Source organism: Salvelinus alpinus, unplaced genomic scaffold (genome assembly GCF_045679555.1).
Source record: "Salvelinus alpinus unplaced genomic scaffold, SLU_Salpinus.1 scaffold_40, whole genome shotgun sequence".
NCBI classification, from domain to species: domain Eukaryota; kingdom Metazoa; phylum Chordata; class Actinopteri; order Salmoniformes; family Salmonidae; genus Salvelinus; species Salvelinus alpinus.
Window position 1 is genome coordinate 655889 of NW_027255981.1, and position 14464 is coordinate 670352.

The 14464-nt window shown below is 41.3% G+C and overlaps 1 protein-coding gene across 4 annotated transcripts in view; it reads left to right on the top strand.

The window, feature by feature from the left end:
* LOC139567036 (serum response factor-like) overlaps positions 1-14464 on the top strand; it is a 28479-nt gene extending 14015 nt beyond the window's left edge. The window contains exons 3-8 of one of the 4 annotated variants that reach the window (XM_071388453.1): positions 4860-5100; positions 5630-5776; positions 8814-8939; positions 11047-11223; positions 12316-12392; positions 12477-14464. In XM_071388453.1, the coding sequence (XP_071244554.1) occupies positions 4860-5100; positions 5630-5776; positions 8814-8939; positions 11047-11223; positions 12316-12392; positions 12477-12566 (858 nt within the window). In that variant the 3' untranslated portion in view covers positions 12567-14464. The remainder of the gene's footprint in view (positions 1-4859; positions 5101-5629; positions 5777-8813; positions 8940-11046; positions 11224-12315; positions 12393-12476) is intronic. The other 3 variants (XM_071388454.1, XM_071388455.1, XM_071388456.1) reach the window with 3 other exon arrangements.

The following is a 14464-nucleotide window of genomic DNA, read 5'->3' on the forward strand; positions in this document are numbered from 1 at the left end:
AATGACATACCCAAATCTAACTGCCTGTAGCTCAGGACCTGAAGCAAGGATATGCATATTATTGATACCATTTAAAAGGAAACACTTTGAAGTTTGTGGGAATGTGAAATTAATGTAGGAGAATAACACATTAGATCTGGTAAAAGATAATACAAACATGCGTTTTTTTTGTCCCCCCTCTTTGAAATGCACGAGAAAGGCCATACTTTCAGATAGGAGTCTAGCTGTCATATAGATTTTGGCCATCAGATGGCAGCAGTGTGTGCAAAGTTTCAGACTGATCCAGTGAAGAATTACATCACTGCACAATATTATGTATCAAGTCTGCCAGGAGTTTGTCCAAATGTGCCAACATGATACATTTTCAAGTACATAGCATTTTTGTATGTTCTCTATAGTTATGTAATAACAATTAAGTTTACACACCCAGGAATGTCATAGATGATGGATCATTAGCTTATACACTTTCACACATCTAGATGGCAGGGTGGGTGTGGAGCCAGAGACAGCAGTGGGGTCAACCTGTAGACCCCAATTCCTACATTTGAACATAAAAATGTATTTTATCAAACAAAACTATGCTACATTTTATGTCTGGGAACCTGAGGATGACAAATCAGAGCAAGATTACTGAATGTAAGTACATTATTTACCTTCAGAGGGGAATGTATCCAACCAGTTGCCGTGATACGTTTTCTTTTTTTGTGCATTTTTAAACAATAGCATGGTATTTTGTTCACTGTAGTAATAGCTACTGTTAATTGGACACTGCAGTTAGATAAACAATTTAAGCTTTCTGCCCATATAAGACATGTCTATGTCCTGGAAAGTTGGCTGTTGTATACAACGTCATTCTAGTCAAATTAGCGCACGTTAGCAACAACCGCCCTGGTTTAGGGACACCCATCCCATAGTTTTGGTTAAAGTTTTGTACACCAGCTTAAAATACAATATTTTTGGTTATGGAAAATATATTTCACATCGGTTTAGATGGTACACTGATTCTCTACACCACAGGTGTCAAACTCATTCCACAGAGGGCCGAGTGTCCTCTGGTTTTCGCTCCTCTCATGTACTTGATTTATGAATTAAGGTCACTAATTAGTAGGGATGCACGATATATTGGTGAACATATCGGATGTCTAGTTTAACGCCGATGTGAAAAAACGATGTCAAAGCTGACGTGCATACCTATATAACGTAGGTACATAACATAATGACACCACGTAAAATGTAGCGCTACACGTGCAACACAGCATTCCTAACCTAGCCCACTATGTCTGCTGTGTGGATCGAGCGGTCGACAAGTCGAGCAGTCATTTGAAAGAGTAATAACATTTCAGCGAGACAACTCAAAGGCGAAATCCATTAAAACCAAGCTAATGGGATTCTTTGCCCTTGACAATCAACCGTTCTCTGTCGTGGGTGATGTTGGCTTTCGCCGACTGGTCGAGCACCGGTACACACTACCAAGTGCGCTATTTTTCAGATGTTGCCCTACCGGAGTTACACAGTAATAGCATCACTGCTATTAGCTTCACTACATACTATGGAACGCCGTTTGGGTCTTTGCGTGTCAAAAAAGATAGAGGCACTGTCAAAGCTGTACAAAAAGTCTGCAAACACCAGCCACGAACAATGTGTTTACAATACCGCGTTCGTAATAAAGCATCATTTGTTTGACCGCAACTTCTGGGGTAGCTAGCTTTAGCTTGGTAACGTTATCTAGCTAGCACCAATACAATCAGCCTGAAAACAATGACCAGTAGAAACTGCAGTTATTTTCATTCTTAGCAATGATTTATGAATCCTTGTAAGTATTTTTGTTCGCCTATTGAAATTTTACTTCAGTTCATGAAAATAAATAGCCAACTTAACCCTGTTGCCCAAAGCTAACGTTATAAGCAGCCAGTAAGCTTCCTCTGGCTAGGCTCGACCGGACCGGGATATGTGTTGTGAAGCTAGCCACAATAAGGATTAGCCACAATAGTGGAATTTGCGATTTGCCTTAAAAAAAAAAGTATGTAAAAAGTATGTAATTGACAGTGATGCAAATGTATACAAATATAATTATGCCATACTTTTATTTTGAAGGCTAACCACAACGTTCACTATGTGGCTAATCCTTATTGTGGCTAGCTTCACATAGATGGGTCCGACCACCATTAATCAAATAAGAACTGTCCTATAAATTAGGGTTATTTTGGATGACACCTAGCTATATAGTTTGTTGTTTTGTTATGTTTTTGGGGAAGAACATGGGGACATATGTAAATGCAAACTAACTTTTTGCTGTGTGTGTTTAAGTAACCTTTTATTTAACTAGGCAAGTCAGTTAAGAACAAATTCTTATTTACAATGACGGCCAAACCCCGACAACGCTGGGCCAATTGTGCATCGCCCTATTGGACTCCCAATCAAGGCCGGATGTGATACAGCCTGGATTCGAACCAATGACTCTAGTGCTGCCTCTTGCACTGAGATGCAGTGCCTTAGACCGCTGCGACCGTGTGTGTGTTAACTATTTAACTGTACTAGAATACTTAAAAGGCCGCTAAAAAAAATTATATCGGGTATCTGTATTGTTTTCTTTTGGGGGGGGGGGGGGGGACAAGGAAGATATTGGTATCGGCCAAAAATGTCATCGGTGCATCACTACTAATTAGTAAGGAACTCCCCACCTGGTGGTCTAGGGCTTAATTGAAAGGAAAAAACAAAAACCTGCAGACACTAGGACCTCCATGGAATGAGTTTGATGAACCCTGATCTACACTACTGAACAAAAATATAAAAGCAACATGCAACAATTTCAAAGATTTTACAAAGTTAGTTTATAGAAGGAAGTCAGTCAATTTAATTAAATTCATTAAGCCCTAATCTATAGATTTTACATGACTGGGCAGAGTCCCCCCCCCCCCCCCCATAAAATAGCTTTATTACACAGAAATACTTAGAATTGCTCACCAACAGGTATGCAAATAAACTTATGCCCAACATTTGAGAGAGACACTTTTTGTGCGTATGGAACATTTCTGGGATCTTGTATTTCAGCTCATGAAACTAACACTCCATGTTGTGTTTATTTTTTTGTTCAGTATCTTTTTTAGGGGGTAAATCAGCTTTAATATTGCAGATAGAATGGTAGAAGACACAATGTAATTGTCTGCATCATTTCCAATCCCCCATATTTGTGTGTGTGTGTACAGTACCAGTCAAAAGTTTGGACACCTACTCATTCCAGGGTTTCTTTATTTGTACTATTTTCTACATTGTCGAATAGTGAATACATCAAACTAAGAAATAACACATATGGAACCAAAAGTGTTAAATCAAAATATATTTGAGATTCTTCAAAGTAGCCACCCTTTGCCTTGATGACAGCTTTGCACACTCTTGGCATTCTCTAAAACCAGCTTCATGAGGTAGTCATCTGGAATGCATTTCAATTAACAGGTGTGCCTTGTTAAAAGAAAATAATAGCCCTATTTGGTAAAAGACCAAGTCCATATTATGGCAAGAACGGCTCAAATAAGCAAAGAGAAACAGTCCATTACTTTAAGATGAAGACCCAGAGTTATCTCTGCTGCAGAGGATAAGTTCATTAGAGTTATCAGCCTCAGAAATTGCAGCCCAAAAAAATGCTTCAGAGTTCAAGTAACAAACACATTTCAGTATCAACTGTTCAGAGGAGACTGCGTGAATCAGGCCTTCGTGGTCGACTTTCTTGGGCCAAAAAAACATGAACAATTGATATTAGACCAGTGGAAATCTGTCCTTTTGGTCTGATGAGTCCAAATTTGCGAAATGTATTTATTTATTTATTGTTTTGTTCTAACCGCTGTCTTTGTTAGACGCAGAGTAGGTGAGCGGATGATCTCCGCATGTGTGGTTCCCACCATGAAGCATGGAGGACAGGTGTGTGTGTGTGGCTTTTCCAAACCATGTCCAATCAGTTGAATTTACCACAGGTGGACTCCAAGTTGTAGAAACCTCAAGGATGGTCAATGGAAACAGGATGCACCTGAGCTCAATTTAGTCTCACTGCAAAGGGTTTGAATACTTATGTAAATAACGTATTTCTGTTTAAAAATAAATGAGCAAACATTTCTAAACCTGTTTTTGCTTTGTCGTTATCGGGTATTGTGTGTAGATTGAGGAAAGCGACAAAATTGGAAAAAGGGAAGGGGTCTGAATACTTTTTGAATGCAAGGTATATTATCCCCTAATTGGAGTAAACTAATGGACAACAATACTTAGGCTTCTACTTTCAGCTTATACATACTATATACACTTTACGGACAGTATATATTTTTTTACTTGACAATTGCTACCAAAGCAAGCGGCTTTGATCTTGGCGAGCTACATAAGCATATTTAACTATTTTCTTTGGTAGTTTGCCAATTCAAGCGAGGGGTCCTACGCCTCAATTATTTCCCAGCATTGTTTTTTCAAAATGGAACATTTTCTCTCATCTCGTCATCGCTGTCACTCCCCTCCCATCCCCAGACTCAAATCTGCTTTGCTTGATTTTCATAAAGCTAGTTAGCACACCAGCTTGCTCACAAACTACTCCAGGAGTTGAAGCTTAGCCCTTCGATGGAATCCTTGACATGTATCAGCAACTTGTCAAATCTAAAAACACTCCGTGTGCTGACTGATGGACAGAGTGCATTATTTACCTGCAATGTTTCTCGGCATGAGAGAACGCAAATACATTTGTTTGGTACATCCCCTTATCTGTACACATTTGGCTATCAAATGATCTACATATCTTAAGCTACATAAGTAAAGATTCTCTCCAAATGCACTGATAACAGATCAATATCGTAAATATCTCTCCTGCTTTCTCCATTTCTCAGGACATGATGAAGTCGACGTTCACCATGGCCAATCTGCCTTCCGGTGTCAACACCCAACCCATGTCGACGTCTTCTTCCTCCACCACCTCCTCCGTGGCCATGCACTTGCAGAACAGCATCCCTGCCACCTGCTGGCAGGTCTCGGCGGGCATCAATACTCACAGTGCCACCAGCACGGTGCTGAAGACCTCGGCCACGTCAACGAGCGTCATGCTACCTGGAGGGTTCACCCTCATGTCCGGTGAGTGAGGTGGTGTCAGTTTTTTTAATTTATTATTACCCCCTTTACCCACCTTATTGGCTTGATTTATCTGTGTTGCACCCAACTTTATTTACTTCTATTCACCCCGCTGAATTGTTCCCTCGTTTCAGAATTGCCCTTTTTTTTTTTTTTTGGTTGAGAGAATATTGCACTCCAATAAAATTTTAGAATCCTCTGGGGCTTTTTGGCTGTGTGTTTGCATGTGGTTTGTCTGTGTGGCTGTGTTTTGACTGAGTGTTTTGTTTGTAAGTCTGTATGTTGTCTGTGGTTGTACATTTTTCTGTGACATTGTCTGTATTTTGTCTGAGGCTTTGTTCTGTCTGCGTTTTGAGTACGTTTTGTCGGTGATGCTGTGTTTTATGTGGCTGTTTTTGTTTGTGTGGCTATGTCCGTTTACCCTCTATCTTTTCTTTGTCTTTCTCGCTGTGTTGTTTGTTTTCTTGGTCTATTGCCCCGGTTCCACTGCGTGAGACCTGTGCACCGCTAATCTTCTCTGCGCGTCCTCTAGGCGCAACGCTTCCCCCTGGCACGCACACCATTCCACTCAGTCAGCTGCAGGCCCTCCAGGGCCCCTTGGCCCAGACCAGCATCACCACCGCAGGGCAGGGCCAGCAGACCACCCTGCTCCGCCTACCTGCAACTGTCTCGCTCACAGGTCAGGGGCTTCTTCACCCCGTCATGTTTTGTTTCCTTGCCACGATACTTCCGAGCATCAACTCTCCCTGAATTGCAAATCAAACCCTAGCTCCTAGACTTTTGGCAAGCAATATGGCAACAATTCTGACTTAATGGGGGGGGGGGGGGGAATGGTCTGCACAAGAAATTATCTTCAATGATTTAATTTATTCTCTGTACGACCGCAGCCGCCTTTAGTGTACAGCTTAACCAATTTTGTTATTTTTTTAGACGATTCTGCCTTAACTATCAGAGGGCATGATGGAGCTACCACTATTTTGTTACATACATCCAATCTTCTCCGATCAACCAAGGGGTTGATTTGGGATTTAGGGTCTGTCTCCCTCTGTCTGCATGCATCTCTCACTCTGTTGAGTGTCTCCAAATTGAGCCCAGTTTGTTTGCATCTAGGATCCCAGTCATTTCTCTGTAGCTACCTCTTGTCGCTGTTCAAAACTGTATCTCCCAATATCTCTATGCCTGTCTGTTAGTGTCCTTTTCGAGGTTTGTCTTTACCTCACTGTCTCTCTATTAGAGGTCAACCGATTAATCGGAATGGCCGATTTACTTAGGGCCGATTTCAAGTTTTCATAACAATCTGCATTTTTGGACACCGATAATGGCCGATTACATTGCACTCCACGAGGAGACTGCGTGGCAGGCTTGACTACCTGTTACGCGTGTGCAGCAAGGAGCCACGGTAAGTTGCTAGCTAGCATTAAACGTATCTTATAAAAAAACAATCAATCAATCTTGGGGCCTCCCGGGGCAGTGCTGTGCCACCAGAGATTCTGGGTTCGAGTCCAGGCTCTGTAGCAGCCGGCCGTGACCGGGAGGCCCATGTGGCGGCGCAAAATTGGCCCAGCGTCGTCTGGGTTAGGGAGGGTTTGGCCGGCAGGGATATTCTTGTCTCATCGCGCTCTAGCGACTCCTGTGGCGGGCCGGGCACAGTGTCATGCAATAAAATGCAAATTAATTACTTAAAAATCATACAATGTGATTTTCTGGATTTTTGTTTTAGATTCCGTCTCTCACAGTTGAAGTGTACCTATGATAAAAAATTACAGACCTCTACATGCTTTGTAAGTAGGAAAACCTGCAAAATCGGCAGTGTATCAAATACTTGTTCTCCCCAATGTATATATAAAAATCGGGCCGATTTTTAATCGGTATCAGCTTTTTTTGGTCCTCCAATAAATCGTTATCGGTGTTGAAAAATCATAATCGGTCAACCTCTACTCTCTCTGCATCTCAGTCTCTCTCTGTATGTTTGTTTGGGCCTGGGCTGTAGTCTCTCTTTACATTGCGATAAAGGCAAATATACTAACATTTACAATGCAGTGAGAAAGCATGTTTGAATTAACTCCTTATGAGATTTAAATATGGTGCTCTGCTTGCAAGCAGTCACAGGAGAGGGCTCATTTGTTGACGGGACAAAGGGAGGCAATGAGGATGGATAATAAGGACTCATGGAAGGGTAAACGGGAGCTATATTTTAGGGACAAGGAGCGGGAGGAGTAGCTAAGTCAGTGTGTAGATAGGGACAGGAATATAGGAAAGAGGATATTTTAGTCTGTTCACTGGTCAGTGTTTGTTACTGAATGGGTGTGTGTGCGGGGTGGGGCTCTAACCTCTTATCACAAGAAAAAGGAAAGTCGACGCCCTAAGTTATTTTTGAGCAGGGCTAAAAGTAACCCTCCAGAGTTGTATCAGTTGTCTTGGCGGACAGAGAAAAGCGTGAGTTGAAAGTTCCACACTTGTGTCCAATGTACCCTCACTTTTATTTTTTTTGCACTTGAATGTTGTGAAAATTCTGTGCAACTTCCAGCTCGCGTTTACTGTGAACACTGAGGCTGTAGCCACTTTTAAGTTAGTTTTAACAGGGGCCAAGTAGGCGACTGGCTATTTGATCATAATGTTGGCCTACCATAAACAATGGAGAAAATGCATCCCATAAAATGAACACAGAAGTAGCTGTTCAATCATTCAGCCTACAGTAGCTGCCAATGTGTAATGGTCAATGTAGGCCTACATTCCATGTGAAATGCAGGGTTTGACATTAACCTGCATATCCACTTGTCCTTCAGATAAGGAGGTGATTGAAAATGTTGTGGTGTTTGATCCAATAAACCACTTTACAAAATAAAATGCATTATCAATCCCATACTATTATTACAGAGAATCGGACAAATTACACACATGGTTACATGCAGCTCTCGCTTTGATCGCAAGACAAGCACATCTACTCGTGCTGTAAACACAGTCCAATTCAAAGTAAACTGCACAGATCCATATACTGTAAGGCAATGGTCTATTTGCATATAGGCCTACTGCAGCTCTGATAGTTATTCCGCATCGGTCTGTGTAGAGTACGAGCTGAGTCATGTGTGTCAATAGAATCCTATGATGATGCGTTCTGCCTACAACAAAATCTCTCGCAAAGTTTGTTTTGTTTCTGTATATCGCGTGAAAAGTGGCTGATATTGCTTTGATTCGATCACAATCGCCACAGTAAAAGGAGACCATTGATAGTGTTAACTGACAGGGAAAACTCTAGAAAGTTGAGTGAAGTTTAATCTTGTGCTTCTCTCAGTGGGCTAATATTTCTTCTGCTCAGCAGTCCCGGGGCTACTGTGTAGACAGGCGCAGCCTAGAGGGAACATTGCTCGTGTCAGTTTTCTCACTTAGTCATCATCTTCAATGGGGGAAATTCTTTAAAATTGTCAGCAGTAATAGCCCAAGTACTTAATTTGTAAAATCACAACTGCTGAAAATGGAACACCTTTGTGTTAAATAGCATATCTGACAGCTGTATAGATTGGGGATTCTGTGTTACTTTTCTGTAGGTCTGTTGACCCTTGCTCAGCCACTTAACTGGTACACACCACTTCACTAACCCATTCATATGTACCACCCAACTTTAGTTATGTACCCTATCAGAGGTAACATGCAAACTTGGCCTCCTATAATGAGTGTGCAAAAAATGGTTGAATGGCAAATTAATATTCTCACTCTAGGTGCGTGTGCGTCTTTCTCAGGTGGAGGGATGGGCCAGCGGCTGCAGGCCATTCAGGTTCACCCCAGCAGCCAGCAGAGCTCTGTGAGCCACAGTGACCTCTCCCACATCACAAGCAACTCCACAGGTAAACAACAACAACCATATACTCACAGCAGCATGTCTGCTTATGAGCCCATTTGACTATAATGCCAATGTGATTTGAGGGGGGTAAACAGCAATGCGATAATATTATTAGTATTATGAGGGGGGGGGGGGGGGGGGGGGTTTAATGTTAAGTGTTAAATTGATATATGATGACTGGTAGGCTTTTTACCCCACTCTCAAACGTGACAAGCAGCAGTCTGTTTACAAGTTGATGTAATAATGAAATGGGCTCCTTGGTGGGCCCAATCCCAAGGAGGAGGGTCTGGAATGACTGGTGTAGCAGAGCAGTAGCCCCATCTAGAGGGCAAATGGAGAGACTGACATGAGTGCTACTTCTCAGTGGCAAGTGAAATCGACCTCCAGGCTCTAGCTCTTCCTCACTAGGCATTCCTATAGATCTGAAAGGACTGGACAGGTATTAACAATATGGTAATTGCTTCTCCTTGCCTTCTCATAGGCAGAGATACTGTATACACTTGCATTATCTGCTAACCATGTGTATGTGACCAATAAAATTGTATTTGATTTGAGCTGGTCTTGTCTCCGCCCTAACAATGGGAGTCGGCCCAATGGCAGGAAGGCAGGCGGTCTGCTTATCGTTGACTGATTTTGATGGAGTAAACCCTCGCTATTGGGCCCAGTTTTTCAAAACTCTTCTGATTTCGGCAATGGGATTGGATTAAATGTTCGATTCTGGTATTTCAAAACAGAAAAACTAGAAGGATTCTGATCATTTGGATTTGGTAATCCAATCTGACCTTTAACCAAGATTAACCAATGATGTGTGTGTATAAACCCTGGATTGCTGATGCTATGTATTGACCAATGAGAGGCTTTGAAACCACCGGCCGCCACATTGGTACTCCCCAGAAGGAGCAGTCCTCCATCAGAATGAATGGAATTCTACAGTATTTCATTAAAATGTTTCAAGGTCAAAATGACTTGTTTCAGTATTTATTTGTTTTAGTAGGGACAGAAACATTAGTACCCTTAAAAAAATAGGTTTATGTTTTAGGTTTAAAAAAAGGAATCGTTTTTTTTTTATGTTCAGTTCACATAATATAATTTTAAAAGTATGCATTAAGGTGTCTAATAGAATATACTTGTTAAAAAACGAATGTAGACATTTAATTCATGCATTTCTAAAGCATCCCAAACTTTTTTTTACAAGAAAAGAAACCAAAATGGCTGTGAGGTGGCTTCAATACAGCACTCCCTGTCAGTCATCCAGAGTTCATACACATTAAAATTATTAAAGGAGAAGTTTCCTTTTTTTACAACCAAATCTCTCTTTTGATGTAAATGGCATGTTTTATAGAAGGGTTCAGACACCTTATTTTTTTTGTGTAATTTCACATGTTTCTGAGAAACGTACCCCAAACAGCAAATCACTTCCTCGTGCTCGTTGTGTAGTATGGGGGCCCTGAAAAAACGCGAAGGTAAAACTGCTCAAACACCCAAATACATAATTTTAGAAAAGAGAAAAGCGCTCAGTACAGTGATGCAGGTCTTTAGCTGTTGTACAAATGAAATTGTCATTCCAAACTTTATCCGCAATGTTTTATTCCCTTTTTGTGTGTTTCTCAAACATGTGAAATCACAAAGGTGTCTGGATCCCCTTCAATAATAGAGATTTGGTTGTGAAACAGTTTTTCCAAACTCAAAGGTAGTGATTATGATAGTTTTGATGCCATAAATGTGGCTGTTGATCCCACTGGAAGGGTGGATATAGAATGGTGAAAGGCACTACAACCGAGAAATGTCAATGTCACTAAGGTGGGGAGATCAAACAACAGTATTCCATCTGAAAACCAAAGATAACTCATTTTATTAAATGCTTGATTGCAGTATAGGCATGTGGTCATTTATTAAATTGAGAAGTGTCAAATATCATGTACTTGCAGTACAAGTAATATGCAGGCTGTTTTTAATCTTGCCTTTATTAACATCGGTTTTTGTTTCACTATGACTGTGTAGAAGTAGTAACATTTAACGTTGAAGTCACGATTCATAATTGTATGAAAGAACCGTGCAGAATATTGATATGCATCCCTCATTGCCCTTGTTGTCCCGTCTCCCTAATTCAGTGAGCCTCCCCACCACCATCGTCACATCCTCAGTGCCCTCGTCGATGGGTGGTCACATGATGTACCCCGGCGCCCACACTGTCATGTACGCCACACCTACAACCTCGTTGTGCGACGGCAGTCTGACCGTGCTCAACACCTTCCCACAGACGGCCCATACACAGTCCCATGACCCCGGTGAGCCAATCAGAGTCCAGACACCACAACTGCCCTAACAGGGCGCTGATATACAGTGAGCTCAAAGTATTGGTACAGTGACAACTTTTTTGTTGTTGTTTTGGCTATGTACTCCAGCATTTGGATTTGAAATGATACAATGACTGAGGTTAAAATGCAGACTGTCAATAATTTGAGAGTATTTTCATCCATATCGGTTGAATCGTTTAGAAATTACATCACACAATGGGGACCAAAAGTATTTGGACAAATTCACTTAGGTGTATTAAAGTAGTAAGAATGTAAGCATTTGGTCCCATATTCATAGCATGTAATTGTGGAGTCCACCTTGTAGAGTACATGCCCCACGAATTGTGGCTGTTCTGAGGGCAAACGGGGGGGCTGAAACTCGATATTAGGAAGGTGTTCCTAATGTTTGGTATAGTCAATCTGTCAGCTGTAGAGAGACGAGAGGGCATGAGAGAAGTTTTGATCAGTCAGCTATTGGATAACAAATATTGAAGTTTTGGTGCAGGTAGAGTCAAATCTATACTATTATCCCAAAAATATAGATTTGTTTTTTCTCCCCCTTTTTTAAAAGTTTTTAGATCATTCAAAAACAACTAGCATGGCAGGAGAAATCAGCATGCATTAATATACAATTGGTCCATTAAAACAGTAAGACACCAGAGTGTCCGATCCTATAGAAATAGACTTCGGATTTTGGTCCAGATCATCTGACATTAGAGAGTGGGGGGGGGAATTCTGACCAGATATTTTGTGCTGCTTCGGTGAAACTCTTAGCTGTGTCTACATTGTTCTCTTGCATTCTATAAATATAACATTTATTGAAATGGGCAATAACAAATAGGAATATAGGCAATTTTCTCAGAATCTCTTTCCATGCACTACCCTGCTGTGTGCTGCCTGACTCCACTCTTTGCTGCGTGAAGTTGAAATAGCTTAGTCTGTCATATCATGATGTTGTCACTATCGACGATGGCTGTCAATCATCCCCAATAGACGATACTATCGTAATATCGGCCAAGCCTACTGGCTCGTTTGTGTGTGTGATTTAATTTATTGGATTTGTTTGTTCCCCATCCCAACTAGGCGCTGTATCGCAGGTGTTCCTCACAGGACATCCTGGGACAGTTCAGATCCCTGTGTCAGCAGTGCAGCTCCACCCGGTAATTTAAACTCTACTGTTACCTCAACACTACCCTACTGCTCAACAATACTGTCACCTAATCAACTCTCCTTTTGACCTGTAGATGGTGATTGGTCAGCAGTCAAGCAGCAGCAACCTCACAGAGCTTCAAGTGGTCAACCTGGACGCCCAGCATCACTCAAAGGACGATTGACCCACCCACATATCAATAGACTGCTTTACCCAGACACACATTTAAATGCACACACACCAGGGGATCACTGACACCTTGCCAACAGACTGCCACCCCCTATTTATTACTGCCTTTTCACAGCAATGATCTTGTTTTTTTAAGTAAACCTTGTAAGAATATGCACACACAAAGGATTGAGGTGTGGTACTGCCATTTTACTTTGTATACATTTTTGTATATTTGTCTTATTTTCTTTCTCTGCAAGAGTTGCTTGGCTTGACATATCCACACATTGCTGGGGCTACAGCTACACATTTCAAGTAGACACTTGTAGTGTGCACATACCGGTTATACGTATGTGAACTGAAGAGGTTTTGATATTTTGTTTTTCTTACGAATGTATTCTCTTTTAAGCCCCCTGGGCATCCAAATGTTGATTACTTATTTTTCTTATGTTGGCATATGAATGATAGCTCTACACTACCAGTTGCTGTCATTAGGGTAATCATGTTTTTACTTCAAATGTACCATTGATGCCAGTATCAATTTGCTGATAATGCTACAGATATATATATATATATATATATATACCGAAACAAAGCATTACCATCAAAATCAAGCATATGTCAGTTTCACATATTTGTACCTTATGACTCTGCCATGTAGCTTGACTGCTATGCTTCTATGCTGTGCTAGAGTGGGCTGATACACTGACTTGCCCTTGTACTCGGGCAGGGTACCACCACTGGTTTAGGTAGTGCCCTATCATTCTGTAGGTTGAGGAATTACTTTGGAACATCACAAGGTTAATCTGGAAGACTGGCGCAGGCACTTTTTCCTCTTCTCTGTGTGAATCTACAGCACTTACTGTGTTGCTGCATAGATAGTACTGTATTTCCCATCAACTACTGAACGATTACCCCAATTGTAAAGGGGTGTTTTCAGGATGCTGGTTATGATTTCAATATTGAAGGACAATGTCTTAGTACCTAATACCCAAGTTTTTATATTTTTTTTACACATACAAGTATGCCAGTCTAGACCTATTACAGGATTTTGAAGATTTAACTATCTGGGTTGTCTTCATCTGGGCTCCCAAGTGGCACAGCGGTCTAAGACACTGCATCTCAGTGGAAGAGGTGTCACTACAGTCCCTGGTAAGAATCCAGGTTGTATCACAACCGGCTGTGATTGGGAGTCCCATAGGGCGGCGCACAATTGGCCCAGCGTTGTCGGGGTTTGGCCGGAGTACATTTTACATTTAAGTCATTTAGCAGACGCTCTTATCCAGAGCGACTTACAAATTGGAAAGTTCATACATATTCATCCTGGTCCCCCCGTGGGGAATGAACCCACAACCCTGGCGTTGCAAGCGCCATGCTCTACCAACTGAGCCACACAGGACAGTAGGCCGCCATTGTAAATAACAATTTGTTCTTAACTGACTTGCCTAGTTAAATGTAAAAAAACATAATTAAATTAGGCACCAAACGGAAGAAAACTACCATATCAAAGCCTGTTTAGCCCATATTTTAGAAATCTGCTCTGCAATGTTGGGTGTTTATAACTGCACAAGTGTGGTTTTTAAAGAGAAAATCATCAAGCCAGTATTTATCGCTGTGGTTCTCTTGAGCTCATCCGTTGCCATCATGAGGGAAAAGCAACATCAAAATGTTTAATGGGTAGTAATGTTAATTTACTTTTGTGGGAATCCTTGAAGGGCAAGCACCACTTTCTATTACTCAACTTGCCTGAAAAAAGACACACACACACACACACACACACACACAGCTTCATGCCCACATTCTCTACCACGTGAACATCTTCTGAGATGGTTTTTGACTGTTAACCATTGTCACCTATGTCAAATATCTATTCTTCAATTTAATTGTATGAATAAAAATGTTTGTAGTCGGTCA